General features: G+C 35.0%; 1 protein-coding gene across 2 annotated transcripts; it reads left to right on the plus strand.

The window, feature by feature from the left end:
- The first annotated feature begins 186 nt into the window (after positions 1–186).
- LOC125656701 (uncharacterized) lies at positions 187–20,701 on the plus strand. 2 transcript variants are annotated; one of them, XM_056141399.1, is made up of 7 exons: positions 187–588; positions 1,683–1,804; positions 11,246–11,775; positions 17,954–18,091; positions 19,294–19,428; positions 19,614–19,731; positions 20,193–20,701. In XM_056141399.1, exons 3-7 carry the CDS (start codon positions 11,481–11,483, stop codon positions 20,425–20,427), a joined length of 921 nt encoding a protein of 306 aa, XP_055997374.1. In that variant the 5' UTR covers positions 187–588; positions 1,683–1,804; positions 11,246–11,480; the 3' UTR covers positions 20,428–20,701. The 2 variants fall into 2 exon arrangements, with proteins under 2 accessions (XP_055997374.1, XP_055997375.1); XM_056141400.1 differs by lacking the exons at positions 187–588; positions 1,683–1,804 and adding an exon at positions 10,667–10,925.
- Positions 20,702–22,976: the final 2,275 nt, after the last annotated feature.

A 22,976-nucleotide genomic window follows, 5' to 3' on the forward strand; every position in this document is an offset into this window, starting at 1 on the left:
ATAAACTAAGGTTATGATGTCGGTCAGCAAATGGCGAAGGCTTGAAGTTCTATCAAAATCACCTTTAGAGAAAATTGTTAGTACCATTGATTCAAACTTTTCCTTAACTGTATATTGTTGTATGTTTTGTTTTTTAGCATTAGGATCAGTGGCGGATTTAAGGGGGGCGGCGCCCCCCCCCCCCCTAAAATTTTCAAATTTAAGGTAAATCGTGGTATCTTGTTTAGAAAAATGTACTAAACGATAAAAGAAGCAATAATTTCTTCCACTCCCGGAGAAATAAATGACAAAATCTTTTGATTTCTTGAATTACTTTATTGGGAGAACATAATTTTTTCGAAAAACCCTTAAAATTTGCTTCATTTTATTAATTTCACCTTATAAAAAATGATAGAAAATAGTACAAATGACTAAATAGGAAACATATTCCAAGCCCTATAAAATCTGTAATTTCTAGGAGCTTCCGGGGGCTTCGTCCCCTGGACCCACACCAGGACTTCGCCTCAAGACGGCCCCAGCCCCCCTGCCTCATAAAGTGGCGCTCCCCGTAACTGCAATTCCTGGATCCGCCCCTGAGGATACACGGTGGTACTTACATATAATACATTAAGTATTGTAATGTTCAAAATGTTTCATGTAATGAACATTATTTGAGTTCATACTAATAGTGCATATTATGCTTTTTTCTCCCTTCTTTTTATCATTATTTTATCATATTTTCATAAACATTGCACATTGAAATTTTTCATATGTATTATTAACAATCATGGATGCTATATGTCCAAGAGGGCCCTAATTTGGAATAAATAAATCATAGCAAAGGGTACGAATAAGCACTAACTTCAAAAGAATCCCAAATCACGTAAAACACTGAAACCAATGACTAATTTTGTCTAGGTACATGTACTTTTTCAAATTCGTCCACAATTTATTTCACATGAACATGCATATTTAGATTGATTGTAAAAAATAAGAAACAATTTAAAGAAAGCAAATATTCCCCACCACTTATCTTGATATTACATTTTGTCCGCTGTCAATGTTAGCTGGACGGATCCAAATAGTTTTCAAAGGGGAGTCACCCGAGTGGGGTTTTGACCAAATTTGTATCTTTTCTGACCCGAACCCCAACAAAAAAGGGGATGAAGAACCCAAAATGACAAAACCCATTTTTGTTAGAACTGTACAACCCCCTTACCCCTCTAAATTCTCCACTAATGCCCTATCATCAAATTAAGCTAAGTCTGTAGAAGAAAACGCACAGCTCAGTTAAGGCTATCCGAAAAAGTCACAGTGCTGTTCTAAATGGAAAACTTCTTTGTTTATAAATTTGACCGTGGAATATATTTATTAGTATATAACCACCCCCCCCCCCCCCATATGAAATTGCTTTCAATTGGATTTACAGCAGTCAACGTGATCAATCGTTATAAATCGACCTTTCGCACGTGTTTGTAGTAAAATGTACACACATAGTAAACAGCATGTTTTGCTTTTGCTACTTTAGTATTCATTGATCGGATTAAAGAGTGGTTCGTAGTAAATACCGCTCTATACAATAGCAATAATACCCTTAAATGGGCATTATAATTTCTCAACCTGTAAAACGAATTGTTGAAACCTCTATAACATCATCGTATTTGTCAGTAGTCTGCCTAAGTTTCAAAATTGATCATACGCAGAACATACTTCCACCTACGGAATCAGAAGAGAGACGTACACACTGGGTGCAAGTGAAAATGGAATATTGCTACATAAAGACGGGAAGTTGAAAATAGCTGAAGTCAATTCGTTTGTCATAAAAGTGAGTAGCAAGTTTGTCAGTAACTTATATGTTCGGAATAACGTGAAGGCTCCAGGCGCGGATCCATAAATTTTTTCCAGGGGGGGGGGGTCGAACCTTTTCACAAAATCGAACCCGTGATATAACTCATTTTTCTTATAAATCGTTATATTGTATTTTTTTTTATCTTTGCAAATTCCAAGGGGGGGGGGGTCCGGACCCGACCCCCGACCCCCTTTAGATCCGCGCATGCATGAAGCAGATGTTCAATATTACTTTTATTCCGAATTCAGTGGAATACATGTACATCGAGTCGATATGAATTAAAATGGATATCATTCATGAAAGGCGAAGATAACGAACAGTGATCAATCTCATAACTCCTATAAGCAATAGAAAATAGAAAGTTGCGCACACACGGACCCCTGGATATACCAGAGGTGGGATCAGGTGTCTAGGAGGAGTAAGCATCCCCTGTCGATCGGTCACACCCGCCATGAGCCCTAGATCTTGATCACGTAAAAGGAGTTATCGTAGTCAAAATCAGTGTGCCAAGAAGATGTTTACTCGTATATGTAAAACACCGTCGATTAAACTAAATGTCGAGTTGAAAGCGACAACAAGATAATCTTCTGTTGGTGTAATATCTTTTAGATAAATTCTTTTTCATAAAAATATAAGACAACTCAGCTAATAAAGGAACACAGTTTGATTGCTTCCCATTGGAAATTCGAACAGACTATTTATTTGAAGACTGACCTCAAAAGACTACATAGATAATTCTAATTAGGAACTCAAGCATTTAAAAAAAATCAACTTTAGAGTACTCGTTCGTGGAATATGAACGGCGTTTAAGAACGTAATCTAAACCTTATTTTTGGAAAACATCAATATACCCTATTTATTGCTAGCGCCCTCAGGCGATAGCATTTATGTTAGTGTTCTAGCAGCTAATGCGCATGCTTGGGGGCCATAATGCAATCGGAACTCCTCGAATGTCTCGCGCACTCGACATAGATTGCGCGAGACATTCGAGGAGTTCCGATTGGGCCATAATGTGGTATTCTGTGGGTTATATAGAACAGTAGTCTCGAATTTTATTTTACAGTTAAATCCCTGATGATGAAAACTTTTTACACAGGTAATAAAAATTTGTTAAAACAATTCACAGGTAACAATTGATTTTATTTTGCCGGCTAATTATAGTACACAGGTTCCACATATTGATATTGTCACATATAGGTCGGCCCCGTCACTTATTGATCACTCGTTTTGGTGGTCCCCAAAACGAGTGGTCAATGAGTGGCGGGGGGCGGGAACCAGACCATGTTACAAGTTGCCTAAAATATCTTTATTTGTTTTACATGATGAAATCATTGAAAACGCTTATACACTGGTAATGTTTTAAATACCACTCTGGGTATTCGGATATGAAGAACAGTGTCAGACACCAAGAACCGGATCAAAAATTGAAAACGCCGTTTTGGGATAAATACATGATATTCAATCTCAGCGATCGTTTCATTCAGGTACTTGGCTTTGCTGGTATCAAGACCTGGTTGATGTAGTTTCCCTGGATGTTTTTCCTTTTCATGCAACAGAAGTGGACATTTTTGAATCACAATTCATTATTTCCAATCAATACTGCAGTCTTCTAGTGTGCCTCTGTTCTGAAGTACTTGGAGGATCACCGTCGCAAACCACGGTTTTGAGTCCACTCACGCTCCCTCATATGGAGAGAATCTATTAGAAGCACCCGTGGGTAACCGACAATGGGGGAGGATGCGATGAAGAGGATTCTAAAAATAGAAAAACTGAAGAAAAATTAGAGCTATTTTAAAACGCATTAGTATCACAATGATCTCTTCCTTTTGAAGCAGGAAGGTAATCTTTAATTGTACAAAGAAAAAGACAAAAACTATGAATAAGGTCAATACACATGTAGAAACAGGGAACCGGGAAAAATATTTTGCCTGATCTTCACTCAAATTTATCAAACTATTGTACATGTAAAATCCACAAAACTTCAGCATCTCGATGCTCAACTCACGTGCCACTTTATGTTAGAATGTTGCAATCCGATTTTTTTTTAAATTAAATGTAGTTGAAGTAAATTATTAGCATTAATAAATCAAAACCTTGCTTTTCGTTTGGAGGTATAATGAAAATATATTTTTGCATACATGTACAAGGTTTCAACATAACTGTGTTGAAAGCATAAGCGTATTTTCCTGCAACATTATAGAATACCCATGATGTGATTGTGACAAAACTTAAGAAAAGCACCATGCAGCTTGACCCTTCAATAACTTTAGAAAATCAATATAATCCATCCTTTGTCCAAAACTCCATCAAAGACAGTGTTCGATTCAATATCTGACTACTGTCGCTGATATTGTACACATTTTTGCCACAGCAATACATTCTGCTAATTCCATATTTCATAAATTTTATTGGCATATTCAAAGAGGTACAAAACGAGTAATTAATTATGTTTCACAGTGAAATATCTCTCGTTTGTCTAAATTTAATTCTTGAAGATTTGTTCCTATACACCCTACAAATTTTTTAGAATTAATAATTCAAATTCAATCTTGTCATATAAATGTTTCAGTGCAATAACATTACGATCTAGTGAATGATCTTGAGGATCTCATGTTTTATTGATTTTACCATATAATCATGTTTAATTGTCAGATTATCAACATTGATAGAAAGCTTAGCATTGCAATTAGAATACCTAACTAGAGCAAAGCTCGTTGCAAAACAACGAGAGGTCTTCCGTCGGAGCTGTGTGACATAAAAACTTCGAACTTGATTCCTGTAACTAGGAAGGTATGATCTGTCATTTGTCAAGATCAATAACCAAAACTCTTTTTATTCTCTGTAATGGATGATAATTTCAAATACAGAATTTTCAGACATACTCTGTTACCTGATATATCATACAGTCTGCAGATACATCGGTGCGGTAAATTCACAGCAGCTCCAGTCTCCCAACAGTGTTTAAATATATATTTTTTCTATAACGTGGGAAATGATTCTTGTTAATTGACAGGTGCTCATATGCATGTAGCACCATGCATGCATGGATTTCGTGTTTCACAGTTTGTGATAATTAAGACAAGAGAAATTGTGATTGATATTGTAAATAAAACGTAGAAAATTAAATGACATTTGATACAGGAACCGTACATGAGTATGTGTGTGTGGGATCTAACTTTCGCCTTCTTTCCCTCTTGATATGTTATACGTAACATCACCCCGGGAAAAATTATTTGAAATACTTATCCAGTGATTTTACAAAAGACGAATACAAGTTAAGTTTTTAGAAAGAAAATAATCAACTGTACTGTGACAGGAAGATAAGTACTGTAACGATATAAGTAGTTTGGCTACGCTGGCGATTCTGACTTCTCATATGTAATTATGAAATAGTTTGAGAATTTAATATATATCATTGAAATGAAGCTATAAAGGTGTACTATAAATTTTTATCGTTAGGTGTTTAATAAATTTATACTACTCGAGTACATGCGTGTATGATCTCATTCCACGAATCAGTCTTTTGAGGCGCGCTTGTATGTGGGATTAAATTCTTTCAGCAACTTTTCAGTCCCAATAATGAAGAAAAATTTACTATTTAAATTTATGAAATTTATGGCTCAGGACATACAATAAAGGTTTATAGCTGTTACCAATATTTTATCATACAACAAAATTATGATAGCATAATATTCAGACTGAAGAGAATAATTCATCGAGTTTGAATTATTTATACATACAAATCAAATAAATTGCTCTCAAATCTTGAATATTTTATTTAACTTTAATATCTATCTGCGTAAATACATGTAGGTATATTATGTACACAGTGCGCACAGAAGTCGCGTATGAATTTCACGCCAGGGGCACGTGCCGAAGTTACATAATTTGGACCAGGAGTTCTGAATCAATGCTTAATCAAAGTCATTCTTTTTATACAATAAAACAACAAATCATTTGAAATGAGACTGGTCGGCCATGGGTTTCTGAATATTCTATACGCATGTTTAGATTTGGTTTAATCATGATTATAAACTATTGATTTCAAAACATGTTCAGAAATAATTCGTTATGTTTGTAAAATGTATTCATTTTCTTTTTCACAATGAAGAATTTGAGTAAAGCTTGTGTGTTCAGTTAAAGTAACGTGAAATCACAGATTGCTAGTCCAGCAGCGATGAATCTCCGATATTAAACACACATTCAATTAGACATGATTGAGAAACGAACTGTAGTGTATATTAAATTGCAGATCTTAAAATTGATGCCTGACTCAATGCTCTAGAGTTTTGAATTTAAAACAAATCAAACGTAAGACCAGGGACGTATAAACAAGTATATACATCCCCGGAAAGACTGAATTATTCGAAAAATCCAATATGATCAAAAACATAACATTCTGTGTTATATTTAGGACGACAATGTTTACTCTCTGTACATGCCCTGGTTCACACGCGATGGTTCCTCGAGGCGGTTACGTAATTGTAAACAAAAACAAACCCCGCGGTGTATGTAAGATGCGTGTAGTTAATGACTGAGTTATTCTATGCTTGACGGTTTGTTTCTTCAATTAAATATATCGTTGTTTTAATAACAAACGTAGAAGAGATAACCTTTTCCTCTTTCTTTCTTTGGAACGATTGCTTATATTAAAGCTACTAAATAATAAAAACAGAAAGTTGTCGATAGATGATTTTTAAAGGAACCATAGATCACGTTAAAACTTTATTTTAAAAGAATATTAGCATTTCATGAAGTCAGATTTATCAATTAAAGCAAGTTTATTTAAGTTATACGCATATTTCCCCCCCTTCACCTACCTAATGATACGGTTACCTTTTTGCGGGTCAAGCTTTTTACTCATATATAACACAATACTCGAGCAAAATATTATGTTTATGAGATCAATAAGATGTTAAAGAACAACTTTTCCCGCGAAAGTCATATCGAAATATTTACCGTTTTTGAGTTATAAAGCGAAAACTTTGAAGATCCCCAGATCCCTAATTTAAGGGATATCAAAAGAAAGCTCTTAACATTTTGCACAACTTTTGTTTTACACGTCTTAACAAAATATTTTTAGTTTAAAAGATATAAAGGAAAATATGTATAATTTTTTACTCCTTTTGGCGTCCTAATTTTTTGACCCTGTCAACCACCATTTCGAACGCTGTAATCAAAAAACAAAAAACGATGTGCACAACTACAATGCTCCTACATTTCATTTCCAATGCATTTTCTGCTCAAGCTTATACAGTCTCGGAGCCTTTGTCTGGAAACCAAAGCCCCTAAAATTTCATTAAAATGGGAATAACTCGTGAACAGAAAGGAATTTCTGAAATGTAGTACATGATTTTAAAATCGTTCTGTAAAGTTTATAAACCCTGAAAATTTGAGCAAACTCCATGCAGAAATGAACGAGATATGAAGCTTCAAAGTTAGCGTCTAGGAAAAAGAAAAAAGAAAAGAATAATAAGAATAATCTTAACCAGCACAATCAGTAGAAGGTCTTCCGTTGTTACGGAAGACCTTAATTAATTTGATGTTGATGAATTCAAACTGTCATTTGCTTTAGCCGATAGCACGTACTCATTTATTTTGAAAGGTGTTAAAACATTTTTGATGTTTACGGGAACTATTTCTCACGGGAGCGACTTGTCTTGGGGGTGAGTTCCCAGATCACGGGAGCGACTTGTCTTGGGGGTGAGTTCCCAGATCACGGGAGCGACTTGTCTTGGGGGTGAGTTCCCAGATCACGGGAGCGACTTGTCTTGGGGGTGAGTTCCCAGATCACGGGAGCGACTTGTCTTGGGGGTGAGTTCCCAGATCACGGGAGCGACTTGTCTTGGGGGTGAGTTCCCAGATCACGGGAGCGACTTGTCTTGAGGGTGAGTTCCCAGATCACGGGAGCGACTTGTCTTGGGGGTGAGTTCCCAGATCACGGGAGCGACTTGTCTTGGGGGTGAGTTCCCAGATCACGGGAGCGACTTGTCTTGGGGGTGAGTTCCCAGATCACGGGAGCGACTTGTCTTGGGGGTGAGTTCCCAGATTTCCGCATATAGTTCGTACATTATTTCTGTCATTAAAATAGTAAAAACAATTCTACACCAAAAATAAGAGCTAGTATTACTTTAATATACAATATATCATATCAATGAAATTGAATTTTCAAATATGGTTGTAATTTACAAAGATTAAACAAATATATGTCCAAAGTACTTTGGCATTTAAGATATTTCAAGGCTGTGAAAAAATATAACATTATGAACTTGTATATAATATAATATTACAATATGTTAATGCATGTATCATTAACATTAGTGAAGCTGACTAGAGTTTCAAAGTTCACTATAACCGTCAGTTAGTCATCTTCATCTTTAATAAGGTCAGATCTCAGATTAACCAATGCAGCACAAACAATCAACAAGTAGTCACTGAGTTTCTTTACAGAGGTCACGGAACTACCTGACTAAGACACTGTTAAACGTCTAATAGCCCATACAGTCGCAATTCGTCTCCTCTTCTGAAAGTTGGTCTTTATATTTTGTAAAAGCTGGAGTATGAAGTTTCACTTTCAGGGGAAAGAGTATAAGTCTTCAATGGTAAAACCTCGATCCGCCATAATTTCATCCCCAGGAAGAAGGTAGTTTAAAATGCCAGATTCTTCCACAATTGCTTTATCACTAGATATTCCTCCAGCATTTTTCGATATAAACATAATATGTCCATGTGGTGCAATACCAACCAAATACTTTCCTGTGTTGTTTAACTTGTAGTGGCTATATGTTTCTCCCCTTGTCTTCAAGTTTTTTGCTCGTTGAATGAAAGTTTCAGCGAAATCAATTATGACTGTAGTTTTTGTTATCACGAAAAGAGTTTGGCATGGTGTCTCTAATTGTTTCACGTGGAAGCCAAACAATTAAAAAAAATTTAGTTTTGAAGCCATAAAAGAGAGTCTTTGATTGAAAATGGTGCATCGGATATTCCAAATCTATTGGTAAGATTTGCAAACAGTAGATTTAGCCTCAATTTCATTAGCACCAACAAAACTTGTTCTGAAACAGGCATGGTAGACTTCAATGGGTCGTCCATATTTTGCATTACACTCACAATTGTTCTGAAAATCTTTAAAGGCAGTCCTGTGTATAACAAGGCTAAGGAGTCAGATGATATGTCAGCAGTGGTGAGGCGTATATGCAGAGTGCTACAGTTTACTCCTTTGTCCTCGGTCTCACTGGGTCTCGTCTGTGTTCCTGTATCCCTGGCTCCTGGAATGCACGGCCTAGCATATTCATGCTCATGTAGTGTGGGATCTATCCACTGTGTGCCTGCAGATATGATTTCTGTTATGCTCGTCTGCGTGGAAAAAGATGTCATCGTTGGTTCAGTTTGAATAATGTTGAGAGTTTCGACATCATCTGCAGCAGCAACCACCTTTTGTTGCTTTTTATGTTCACTCCTACAAATAAAGTATACATTATAACATAAAATGACAAATACAAAAACAAACAAGAGGCCCATGGGCTTAGAATCGCTCTTCTGATACATTGTAGAACGGGCAAAAATTCTCATTAACCAAGATTCATCAATTAACAAAATTTGATGATGTTAAGTCAAATAGTACCTGAAAATTCAAATGTAACTGTCCAAAAGTAGGTCACGGTGACCTACTTTTGGTCGACACACTGAAGACTCAAGATGCATCAACTGACAAGTCAAATAGTATTAAAATATAGCCGTCAAATTCCAAAAGAAGGCCACAGTGACCTACATTTTGGTCGACACACTCCAAAGACTCAAGATGCATCAACTGACAAAGTTTGATAATTGTAAGTCAAATAGTATCTGAAATATTAAAATATAGCCGTCAAATTCCAAAAGTAGGTCACGGTGACTTATTTTTTGGTCAACAAACTATGAAGACTCAAGATGCATCAACCGACAAAGTTTGATGATCCTAGCTTTCTTAGTGTCCAAAATATGCATCTAAAATTGAAAATGTGAAATTTGAATGTCTGCAAAATTCAAAAAGTAGGTCACTGTGATCTACTTTTTTTATATAAATATGTTTCGAGGCCTCTATACGCATCAACTTACAAGGTTTGATTATTCTAAACCTCTCGGTATCTGAAATAACAGCCTAAAATGTATTCATAAATGATTAGCCATAAAATTCAAAAAGTAGGTCATGGTGACATACTTTTCTCATGACGCACTTCAAGGTCCCATGATCCATCAACTGACAACTTTTGATGGTCATAAACTCAAAAGTGTCCAAGATATGCATCAAAATCCATTTAATAATAATTACCTGCGAAATTCAAAAAGTAGGTCACCATGACCTACTTTTGAGACAATATGATATTAGGTCCTAAGATGCATCAACTGACAAAATTTGATGATCCTAGTCCTTATACTAAGCAAAATATCAAAGTTTTAACAAAACAAAATTTAAGGTCAACTTTGAAGTGACCTTGAGACATCACCCTTTGCCCCAGGATGATGTCTTGAATAATTTTTCATCTACAACCTATCCTCATCCTTATGCATAAGTTTGATGATAATTTGCCCATTGGTTCTTGAGAAGAAGATTTTTTAGCAACCACTACTTTTGTTTGCATTTTCCTAATTATCTCCCCTTGTTAAAGGGTCACAACCCTAGTTTTAGTACAAATGAAAGCCCTTGGGCCAAGGATACCCTGTGACAAATTTGACATAAATTGGCTAAGGGGTTCTTGAGATATAGCCCTTTTTCTAAAAAGTTGACGCACACCGAACGCCAGACATATGGCCATATGATTAGCTCTTTGAGCCTTCGGCCCAGAAGAGCTAAAAACCTATCTGTATGTAAATCAATACATGTGTTATGGTAGTGTGTATCAATTTACACTTTCACAGTTTTTAAGGTCTTGATTTCAAGGGCCTGGTCCTTTCACGTTGGGAGAAATAGCGACATTTGCATGAAATTTGGAAAAATGTTCTATGGATAAAAGAAGTAGGGAGAAAACCATACCAGTGCATGAAGGAATAATTGGACTCCTTCTGACTTACATTTACGTCAAAGCTTACCTCATCTAAATAAGCAGAGGCCAAAAAAGTAGGTTTACTTAACAATTTTGAAGCAAAATTTGTAATCTGTGGGCTTTTGAATTACATTCTGCGTCAAAATCTACGATTTCTACTACATTTACGAGAGCACTTACTCCCTTTCTTAAACGCATTGCAGCTTCCGTACGCGTAAAAATAATCGTAAATCCTACGTTTACGTCTACTACAGAATTTAAATTAAAAAGAATGCTTTGGTTATCATGTAAATTAACTCTGATTAAATCTTTTTCATATCATCAATAATACAAGCGTCCATCTCTTGGGAAATATATAAATAACAGTAATATAGCATAGTGTTATTCTCTTTAGGTAGAAGATATTTAAAGCACAAACAGAGGAAACATCACCACATTTCGCGCCCTTTCTCGGAAAGATAGATATGATGGGCTACAGAAAGAAAATTCTTTATAACAGCATGGTGTTTATTCTGCTACAGAAAGAAAATTCTTTATAACAGCATGGTGTTTATTCTGCTACAGAAAGAAAATTCTTTATAACAGCATGGTGTTTATTCTGCTACAGAAAGAAAATTCTTTATAACAGCATGGTGTTTATTCTTTTACAGACCGGGCCCACAAGAGGTCTGAAACAAGTGCGTTATCAAAAAGAGCCGTTATTTGATGGGGTTCTTCCTAAGAATATCTCGTTTTACTTTAATTTCTTCGAGAACTTATCCCACCTAGCCTGTGCCATTGAATGCTCCACAAACGACCCAATCTGTGTAGGATACTTGTATAGTTCAAGTCTAATGCATTGCAGACTCCTTAGAAAATTTCTGGGCGAAAGTGAAATAGCAGATGACTACAATGGAAGCGGATGGGAATACCGCAGCGTAGAAGGTAAAGTGAACAGGCATTCTGAAAGTCTACGAATATTGATAGTACGTGTATCACGAATTAGATTCAAATAAAACAGATCTTGTAGCGATAAACGAATAATTCTAATTCTATTATGTGACCAGAGCAAGGGAGAATGCGTGTTTTTCGCCATCAGTATTGAAATGAACGTTTCAAATTTATCAATGTAACAATTTAATGAAAATATGCATGAGGTAAAGTTTAAAATGTGACTATTTCCTTCCTGTGCAGTATGACTGAAGAGATATAGAATTTACAATTCGAACAATAAGTATACAAGTAATCAATTTGATACATCAATTACATTTTCTTTTTCAATGGCAGCCCTGGGGTTTGGATCCCATCAATTTTCATTTTCGTTAAATGTAAACAAATTAAAAAATGCTCTTACATTTCATAACAACATGTCACCCGCGATTACCTTATAAAAAACCTCCGATTATTCAAAAGCGTCTATACACATATAAATAGATGGGTATTTTTTCTGTAAAGAAGTTGTACTCTGCAGTATATAAAATGTTAAGATAACGAACAGTGATCAATCTCATAACTCCTATCAGCAATACAAAATAGAGAGTTTGCAAATACGGATCCCTGAATATACCAGGTGGGATCAAGTACCTAGTAGGAGTTAGTATCTCTTGTCGACCGGTCATATATATATGATTTCTAAACTTCATAAAACCCTTACAAACAAAGATACATTGCTGGATCCAGTAAGTGTTCTACATGTACCATGCCCCTATCTTTGCTCCTCACGAAAATATTAAAAACTGTGAAGGAGAAACTTCAAACGTACTGTGCGACTACATATGCCCGAAGTGGTGTAAATCAAATGATGATTCTAAAACATTCTAAAATAAATTAGTAAATTTGAAATCGGAAAACGTTTCTCAATCAACAATATCAAAACGTATGACTTTTCAACACATTACACGTCCATTTCTCACTATAAATTAAAGACTAGACTTTTTGACATCATAGACAGTTGCTTCTGTAACAAAAATGGAAAACAGAAATATTCATATCTAGTAATCAGTCATCCAAAATACCACTCTGATTCCAAACACAAGTACTCTGGAGTTGAAATATAGAGGGGCCTCCGTGGCCGAGTGGTTAGAGCATCGCGCTCAAAATCACGCGGCCTCTCACCTCTGTCGGCGCGGGTTTGAATCCCGCTCACGCCGGTAAGTGAGAAGTTTCCCAGTTTACTTTCGGAAGGTCGGTGGTCTCTTCCCAGGTACATTGTATCTGGGTTCTCTCTTCCACCAATAGAAACTGGGCGCCACCAGATAACTGAAAAATTGTTGAGTGTGGCGGAAAACATCAATCAGTTGAAATAAAAAAAATATACTGGAGTTCCTCATTGACAATATCTTCGTAGTCTTTGGTGATCAAGTCTTCCAACAGTTTGTTGGAATTTCCATGGACACGAATTATGATCCGTTGTAAACTGACCTGTTTTTCTATTCCTGTGAATCGGAATTTATTCAAAAACTTCTACGTGACAAGAAAGAATCCCTTGCTGTGGCTTTCAATTCGACATTAAGATATATTGATGACGTTTTACATGTATCTATTAACAATAATAATTTTCATTGATATGTCGATTTGATGTATCCCTGTGAACTCGAAATAAAGGACACCACAGATTCGTGCACGTCTACTTCATACTTAGATATTTTATTGAAAGTAGATATTAACGAGAAACTAACAACTCAATTTTATGACAAACGTGATGATTGCAGCTTCTCCATCGTCAATTTCCTATATTTATTTAGTAATATTCCATTATCATCTGCATACAGTGTATGGTGTTTATATCTCTCAACTGATTCGATACACAAGAGCTTCTTTTTGTATTGTCATTTCTTGAATTGAGGCAGAGTACTGACAAACAAGTTAATGTGCCATGGGCTTCAACAGTCTCGTTTAAAGTCAGTATTTCGCAAATTCTATGGTCGGTATAACGATCTAGTTTGCCAATACAACCTTTCATTGGGTCAAATGCTGTCTGACGTGTTTCATACCGATTGTTGGTACACTGATTTTGACTATGGATTACTCCGTTTACCTGATCAAGACAAAGGACTCATGACAGGTGTGACCGGTCGACAGAGGATGCTTACTCCTTCTAGGCACCCGATCCCACCTCTGGTATATCCAGGGGTCCGTGTTTGTCCAACTATCTATTTTGTATTGGTTATATGAGTTATGAGATTGATCACTGTTTGTTATCTTCATCTTTCATACTACTTTGATTTCTTCGAGAGTTTTTCAAAATTTACTTTTGTTTGCTTCATCAAAGTAGTTATACATATGATAATGTGTAACACACATCCACATTCTTATAACCATTTCAGTTTTCAAAACATCATGCATTCAATAATACATGTGATATTGATAGTGAATTATCCATTGAGTTTCGAGTTAAAATGAATGAAATGTTGTTCTTTTTCCCTCCGTAATTGTTCAGTTTCTTCTATAACTTTATAAAATGGAAAAGTTTGAAATGTCCTCTGCCGCACACATCAGTGAAACACAATATGCAGGTGATAATGGAAGGCGAAGATAACGAACAGTGATCAATCTCATAACTCCTATAATGGAAGGCGAAGATAACGAACAGTGATCAATCTCATAACTCCTATAATGGAAGGCGAAGATAACGAACAGTGATCAATCTCATAACTCCTATAAGCTATACAAAATAGAGAGTTCGGCAAACACGGACCCCTGGGCACACCAGGGGTGGAATCAGGTGCCTAGGAGGAGCAAGCAGCCCCTGTCGACCGGTCACACCCGCCGTGAATCCCATATCCCGATCAGGTAAACGGAGTTTGGAATATTGCAACATGAATATAGGAAGTTTAAAAAAAAATGCCATTTCACATCTTCATTTTTAAAAATTTAATATATAAATCATTTATCAACATTATTTCCTTACAGCAACAATGTTCTACATATTCAAATAATGAATTTGTAGTTCAATATATAATACAATTTTATGCAATAAAGTTTACAATAGTTTACTGTTAGATTGAATTGTCATGTCATACCTATTCATAAATACACAAAAACAAAACTATTGTTTACCACATGAAAGGCTGCCTTCATTTACCCGTAAGGCACACTACCACATGCATCAAGAGTCCAATTGCCTCCAGGTAAACAAACTGTGAAGGAGTCGTCTCCTTCCACACCGGGCCTCTCATATACAAAATTTAAATCAAGAAGTATGAAAAGTTGTACAAACTTTCTTAAATATATTTTTAGTACATATATTTGAATACGATTTTTCTGCAATGAATTGATATGTATTTAAAGCCCGTTTCACTTAGATATATAAATTTTCACCGTTACAAGAGGTTTCAGTTAGTCTACATTTCATTTTATATTTATAAATCTTCAGTGCAATGAAAGAAATAAAAATATTTCATTTTATATTTATAAATCTTCAGTGCAATGAAAGAAATAAAAATATTTCATTTTATATTTATAAATCTTCAGTGCAATGAAAGAAATAAAAATATTTCATTTTATATTTATAAATCTTCAGTGCAATGAAAGAATTAAAAATTTCAACAGTCTCGATTGAAGTCAGCATTTCGCAAATTCTATCGTCGTTATAACGATCTAGATCGTCAATACAACCTATCATTGCGTCAAATGCTGTATGACGTGTTTCATACCGATTGTTAAGCCGTTCTTGGTACACTGATTTTGAGTGCGGATAACTCCGTTTACCTGATCAGGATATAGGGCTCATGGCGGGTGTGACCGGTCAACAGGGGATGCTTACTCCTCCTAGGCACCTGATCCCACCTCTGGTGTGTTCAGGGGTCCGTGTTTGCTCAACTATCTATTTTGTATTGCTTGTAAGAGTTATGAGATTGATCACTGTTCGTTATCTTCACTTTTCATTAAGAGTCTCTGATAGATTTGTTTCATTATAAAAGCCTATGACGACATGTTTCCAAGAAATATCAAGATTTAGTACATTATTTATCCTTTTCCATATTCTTTTAGACTTTCTGCAGGCATATATAAGGTGTTCTATGTTTTCAATTTCACCAGTTTTCACAATATTTTTGTATATTTGGATTCCATTTGCTAACATTCAGATTATTATACAAAAGTTAATGTAACAATTTATAGTTAAACTCTGATATTTGTTTATCTGAAATGTTTGCGACTTTTAAGAGCTAAATTATCTTCCATAAAGATTTTGGAAAGCCAAACTTTTCCGTCCAAAAGTTTTCTTTGATTGGCTTAATGAACTTGTTATCAACTAATATGTTATAGAAGAAAGATGATTTTATATTCAATATATTAACAAAGTTATTTCTTTTAAATAATACATGCATGTTGTCTTTAATATTAATATAGGGAGCTTTTTTGCAGTCAAATATACAAGTAAAGCGGTTGAACATTGTTTTTAAATTATAGTATTCACAGATAATATTTTTTCTATGAGAGATTAAATCTTGAAACTGTTTTAAATCTCTAAATACACTATTGTTATTATATAAGTCTGTGGTGTATAGAACTTCTGACTTGACCCAATTGGGAAAATAAATTGGATGGTTTTTTAACTGAAATAGGTTATTTTTCCAAATTGGTAAAGATAAGAATTCGTCCGAAGTAGTCATAGAGATATCTTTAATCATTTTGGTTTTGTTAAAAGCGCAAATTACTTCTTTATAGAACAACGGCAGAAATGTCATATCTTTATATTCTTTTACATCTCTTAAGTTTGTTTTAATTATATATCTCAGGGATATATTTTCTTTTTGAAATTTATGTTCAAGAAATGTTAAGAGACTGGATTTAGTACTTAGCAGACGTGCAATCCAAGACGCTTTTAATGAGAAAAACTTGGATTCAACATCAATAATATTTATTCCACCTTTCAATTCCTGTCCAACAAGTGTATTTCTTTTGATTCTTTCCCTGCTATTACATACGAAATTAAATATCTTTCTGTTGAGTTGCTTAAATATTTCATTGGGAATTATCGACGCATTTAGAAATAATGGGATTATTGATTATTTCTTTTTTACCAAAAATTGTTAAATGTCTTTTCCCCCAGTGATCTAGTATGCTAATAATTTGATTAATTTTTCCTATCCAATTTTTTTCTTGACACAATGTTTTGTTATGTCCTATAAATATACCAAGTGTTTTAACTGGATTATTTGTTGCCATTACATCTACAATCTTTTCACATGTATTTTTTAAAGAACCTAGCAATATACATTCCGATTTCTTTAGATTAAGCTTTGGACCTGCGACTCCAGAGGATGGTTTTACTGTGTTAATTACTTGTTTTACTGATTGCACGTCCTTTAGGGGACTTGTGGAATCATCTGGATGTTGTATAATTTTTATCTCTTTGTTAATTCCAATTTCAAAACCATGTATTATGTCAGAAGATCTAATTCTTGTAGCTAACATCCCTGCTGTGATGATGAACAGTAATGCTGATATTTGACATCCTTGACAAATACCATTTTACAAGTTTTAGATAAGTAACCGTTATTTTTTACTCTAAATAAAGGTTTATTGTATAAGGTTGTAATCCAGTTGATAAAATTTGTTCCAAAATTTAAAGCTTTTAAGGTTTCAATCATAAAACTTTATTCTACGGTATCAAAGGCTTTTTTTAAATCTAAAAATAATAAAATGCCATCTTCGTTATGAATATAGGAAGTTGACGATTGAGAAGCTAAAACTCTCCCGTTTTTCCTGAAGTTGAGTTAGTTTGCCGCTAATATCTACTTTCAATAAAATATCTAAGTATGAAGATGTGAATGAAAATTCTTATTATTAATACAGCATCATCTGCACATGCTCTCGGCACAATCAACTGTGATGATCAAATATGTCCACACACAAAATCTAACTAAAGTAAAAATTTGAGTAAAACCCCATACTTAAGTCCAAGTTTCGACTTAATCTTTTTTCGAGAAATCCAGGCCAGATCTCTTTCGTTTTTTATTTTCTGTGTAATATTTTTCTGGTTTTTGTCAATAACAGACCTTGAAATTTTGGCTTCATGAACAATGTACAAATTGAAATTTATCATAAGAATTGTTTTGATATACTAGTAATTGGAAAATATCTAAATGAAAACCTCATATCATATATTTCTTTTCAGTGAAATGGCCAAAGGGAACCTATACATTGGTTAAGCCACAGACCGGATGTCCATCAGGGTGGATGGAAGGATGGAGAAACCAGGACAATGAAGACTACGATAATAAAAACCAAGTAGAACACGGACATCATTTCTTTGGTAGACAGTCATAGAAATTCTGAACAATAACCTCCATATAGGCTTCTTAGGGGCGAGATCAAACATTCAATGTCTGACAAAAAACTAAATTCTCAAAGTTTTCACCAAGATCCCCCACCCCTTAAAACTAAACTAAAGATCAATGTTGAAACTAATTGATTAAGAAGTAAAACCATACGAATATGAATAACACTCTGTATACCCTTTGTACTGTTTATTCACAAATAAAACTATCAAATGTTCATTAATATGTCAAATTATTATGTGGTTTTTAACAGTCACTTGTCTTTTTTCTTTTCCCACCAAAGTGAAATCGATGTCGGAGTACAGAAACTTAAAGGGTTTTTTACCCCCACCCCTCCCTTAACAATTTGGATTCAGATTTTTATCCGACATCGATGTTTTGATCTCGCCCCTTAGTAAACAAATACAATGTACTCGTGAATGCGCATGCAAAGATTTTTTCTTAAATATTTTATAACAAAAAAGCGTTATGATTCTAAAATGATAAGAAATACATAAGAAGACACAGAAACAATAAACAAATAACACTTTTAGAAAAAAAGTAGTGTGGACCTACACCTTAGGTGCCTGTTGAAGTTGGTACAGTAAAGAACCATCACTGCAACACTCCTGTACGGATTGCATAGGATTAAATTCTGGTGCATCACCTACAGCTAATTACATCTCAATATGAGTGAGCAATTTTCGAAGGGACTCCAAATAAAGTGAACGGAATTCGAACATGTTACAAATGTATGAATTTGATTAACTGAGTCAGAGAGAAAATATCAATTTTTGAATAGACCCACCTTGATTTACGCGAACACAAAAAGATGTATTCACTTTAGTACTACACTGTAATACTCTAGGAACACAACAAAGAGAGGAAATAGTCTAAGGCAGCATTTTGTAAGCACTCATCATGTGACATTGACTTATATTGTAAACTTACTGTGTCTTGTAAATCTTTAAGAATGTGAATTCTATAAGTCATGAAAAAAAATGAAATATCACAATCTATGTTCAACAACTGTACTAATTGTGGGACATTCTATTCCATCTAGCTAATTATACAGCTCAGTGCAATGCAAGTGTCAACCATTTCCCGAAGTAGCTTTACGATGTTATTTTGTTTGTAAATTATTTCAGATAGATATAAAGCAGAATCATTACGTTTGAAAATTAATATGCTTATTCAGGCATCAGTGGGACCAATCCAAGGAATCTGAATTTCTCTTACTGCACCAAGGATCTTGATGATTTTAATGACGAGGGTTATTGGCCCGGTGGAAATTACTGTATTCTGAAGCATGGAAGTGAATGTCCTTCTGGAGGTAATTAAACATGGTCTATTTCTTATTAGTGAAATCTTTTATCGCACTTCTGCGGTCAATAGCAAATTCTTACTCCCTCTTATGGGTACCAGGAACTGTTTTTGACTAATAACTCTAAATATATCCTGTATTAATGATATGGATTTATTTTGCATATCTACGCGATATCTGGTTTGTAATTCCAGCTTTCCAAAATGGAAGCGTTCATTGGGATGACGAAAACTCTGGAAATAAAAACACAGTAGGAGGAGAATTACCAAGTGGAAATTTTACTTGGAATACAAGAATTGACTACTGTTGCAGGTAAATCTATGGAAAAAGAAAATAGAATATTATCATAATCATGATTTTATTTATGAATTGAACTTGTAAACACGGATACAACAGGGGTTGAAATAAATGTTGATTTTTTTCACTGTCAAAACTATCCAAAATATTTATCTCATATCCATAGGTTTATTGATAAATTGCTAAAGTTAATAATCTCCGGAATGTTCTTTGCGAGTCCCTATGTTTAACCCCCATGAAACACACATAAAGTTATTACTGCACCACGCGCCAAAACATCGATGGCTGTGTGCCTTCCTGTAAGGTATGAAAATTGAATATAACGAAGAGTGACCATAATCCTATAAAGAATACTGAATTCGGAAAGAACAAGCGCAGACCCCTGGACACACTGGAGCTAGTATCGGGTGTCGAGGAGTACGTTCAAAGCCTAATTAGTAGACATTTTGATCAAAACAACTTTCGCTGAATTTCAGAAATGACAGTTCCTACTTAACGGAAATTCGACTTCCAAAAACGAAGCCGTTTTATCTGTTGAGATATACCAATCACTGCCAACGGGTTGAGGGAATGTACGTCAGAGAAGAAACCGTGAAAACAGATAATGAGGACGACGACAACAGCAATAGTGTGTCTGGAAATCATCCATACGGACCGGTGAACGGAGAATCGAACCACAAGCTCTTTTATTGTTATTATTGGTCAATGTAATATAGTACCATCTCCTGACGGTAATAGTTCTATAGCAGATTGATCCGAAAATACACATGTACTCTCCAAATACCCTCAGTAATGATGCAGTTTCTCAGAATATTTGAAAAGTACATTACATAGGACAAGTACATATATATTTAGTGACAGTATCTCTAATAAGAATCTTCAGTTTTAGTATAATTTAAAAGTTGTCCGTTAAACCCTGTTGTTTTAGATAAAAGAGGAATATCAAAATCCCGTATTAGACATATTAAAACAAAATTGCCTACCATCTATTCTTCTTTGTTTAGTAAACCAGAAGTGATAAAAGAAATATATAGGATACATGAGGAAATTGTATTGGTTCCAGCTGACAAAGCTTGTAACAGCATTGTCTTTTGTTTGTAATGCTCATTATTACAATCGTACATTTGTTTTTTTTTTAACGGACTAATTAATAATTAATTCCACAGTTTGTAATCTTCCTTCTACTCAACTTCCCTTTCAAAAGATAAAATTCTTCAAAATTATTTTTCAGTTTTAAAAATATTTGATATCTCGGTCAATGGGGCGAATGGATATGGGATACCGTGCCTATACTGTATTTCTATACTTCACAGAAACTCTTACAAATATACACTGCTGGATCCAGCAAATGTTCTACCAAGCTCCTATCTTTGCTCCTCGCGGATATGTTGAATGCTGAGAAGGAGAAACTTCAAATGTATTGTGCAACAACATATGGCAGAAATAGGGTAAATTGAATGTAGATTTTTTTTTTCATCTAAAAAAAACCCAACAAAATTCGTAAATTTGAAATCGCAAAACGTTTTTCTCAAATCAACATTTAAACGTATGACATTTCAATACTTTACACGATCATTCCTCATGATAACTTAAAGACACTTTTTACATCATAGAAATTTGCTTCTTCAATAACAAGGGGCATAGGAAAGATGCATATTTGGTGATCAGTCTCTCAAAAAATTACTTACATTTTAAACACAACTCTGATTTTACGCACAAACGCCCTGGAGTTGATATCAAAAAGATGCTGATATTCTTAATTGACAACTTTGGTGATCAGGTCTTCCAACAGTATGTTGGAGTTCCCATGGTCACGAATAGTGTTCCTTTATTAGCTAAGCTGGTTTTTATGGAAGACAAAATAGAAGGTTGGGCAAACAAGAACCCTTGGATATACTAGAGGTGGGATCAGGTGCCTAGGAGGAGTATGCATCCCCTGTCGACCGGTCACACCAACCGTGAGCCCTATATTTTGATCGATCAGGTGAACGGAGCAATCCGCCGTCAAAATCAGAGTGCTAAGAACGGCTTAGCAATAGATATAAAACAGGCCAGACAACACCTGTATTGGCAAACTAGATCATTTAAACCCCTGTAACATCAACTTGTTTGTCAGTAGCCTGCCTCGATTTAAAAACTGATCATACACAGAAGATGCTCTTGTTTATCGATTCGGTTGAGAAAGATGAAGACCATATGAAGGTGATATTGAAATATTGCTATATAAATATGGGAAGTTGACGATGGAGTAGCTGAAATCATCCCGTTTGTAATAACGCTGAACTGTTAGTTTGTCGCTGATATTCATTTTCAATAAAATATCCAAGTACGAAGCAAATGTGGATGACTCCAGTGTGTAAAACTTATACGATACCAATTTTGATGCACCAGATGTGCATTTCGACAAATAATGTCTCTTCAATGATGCTCAACCGAAACGTTTGAAATCCGAAATAACAATATACTTGTAAGAGCTATTTTAGGGGAAATTAGAGTGCCAAAAAGTGGAGTCAAATTCATCGAAGGATAAGAGCTATGCATGAGGGAGATAATCCTTAATTTTGAAATGAATTTCTAAATTTCATCACAGCAATTAAATATACGTCCGTATTTTCAAGCCAGTAACGAAGTACTTAGCTATTCTTTTATTCTGTGTCTTTTATTTCCAGTTCACAGGGACATATCGAATAAACATTTGAATAAAAATGATTATTGTCAATAGATAAAACGCCGTTGGTATATCTAAATGCCGAGTTTAGACCCAAAGGAAGAATATTTCCTTCTCATGTAGACGCTTTTGAATATACTTTGTTTCATCAGAATATAAAAACAGGTCAGCTAACAAAGGAACACAATTCGTGCCCATGGGATAAGAAGGATTCTCTATGCTTAACAGGATATGTCTGTTTAAAAATCCTTCAGCATTGGGTACTTTATAATAATAGAGCCTTTTCAACGAAAAGGGAAGGAAACGAACAATAATCAATCTCAAAACTCCTATAGGGAATACAGATAGAGAAAGTTGGGCAAACACAGAACCCTTGATATACCAGAGGTGGGATCAGGTGGCTAGGAGGAGAAAACATCCTTTGCCGACCAGTCACCAACCGCGAGCCATATATCTTGATCAGGTAAATGGAACAATTCGTAGTCAAAATCAGTGTGCCAGGAATAGCGTAACAATCGGTATGGAACACATCGGACAGCATTTGACCAAATGATAGGTTGTATGGGTAAACTATATCATTATAAAGACCACA

The sequence above is a fragment of the Ostrea edulis genome, chromosome 6, assembly GCF_947568905.1.
Source record: "Ostrea edulis chromosome 6, xbOstEdul1.1, whole genome shotgun sequence".
NCBI classification, from domain to species: Eukaryota; Metazoa; Mollusca; class Bivalvia; order Ostreida; family Ostreidae; genus Ostrea; species Ostrea edulis.

Excerpts from the sequence above, each read along its gene's own strand:
- LOC125656701 (XM_056141399.1), top strand. The coding sequence starts at position 11,481 with ATGGTGTTTATTCTTTTACAGACCGGGCCCACAAGAGGTCTGAAACAA. Across the intron at positions 18,092-19,293 it reads ACACGGACATCATTTCTTTG|GCATCAGTGGGACCAATCCA; the intron begins GTAGACAGTCAT and ends ATGCTTATTCAG. Across the intron at positions 19,732-20,192 it reads AGAATTGACTACTGTTGCAG|AAATGACAGTTCCTACTTAA; the intron begins GTAAATCTATGG and ends GCTGAATTTCAG.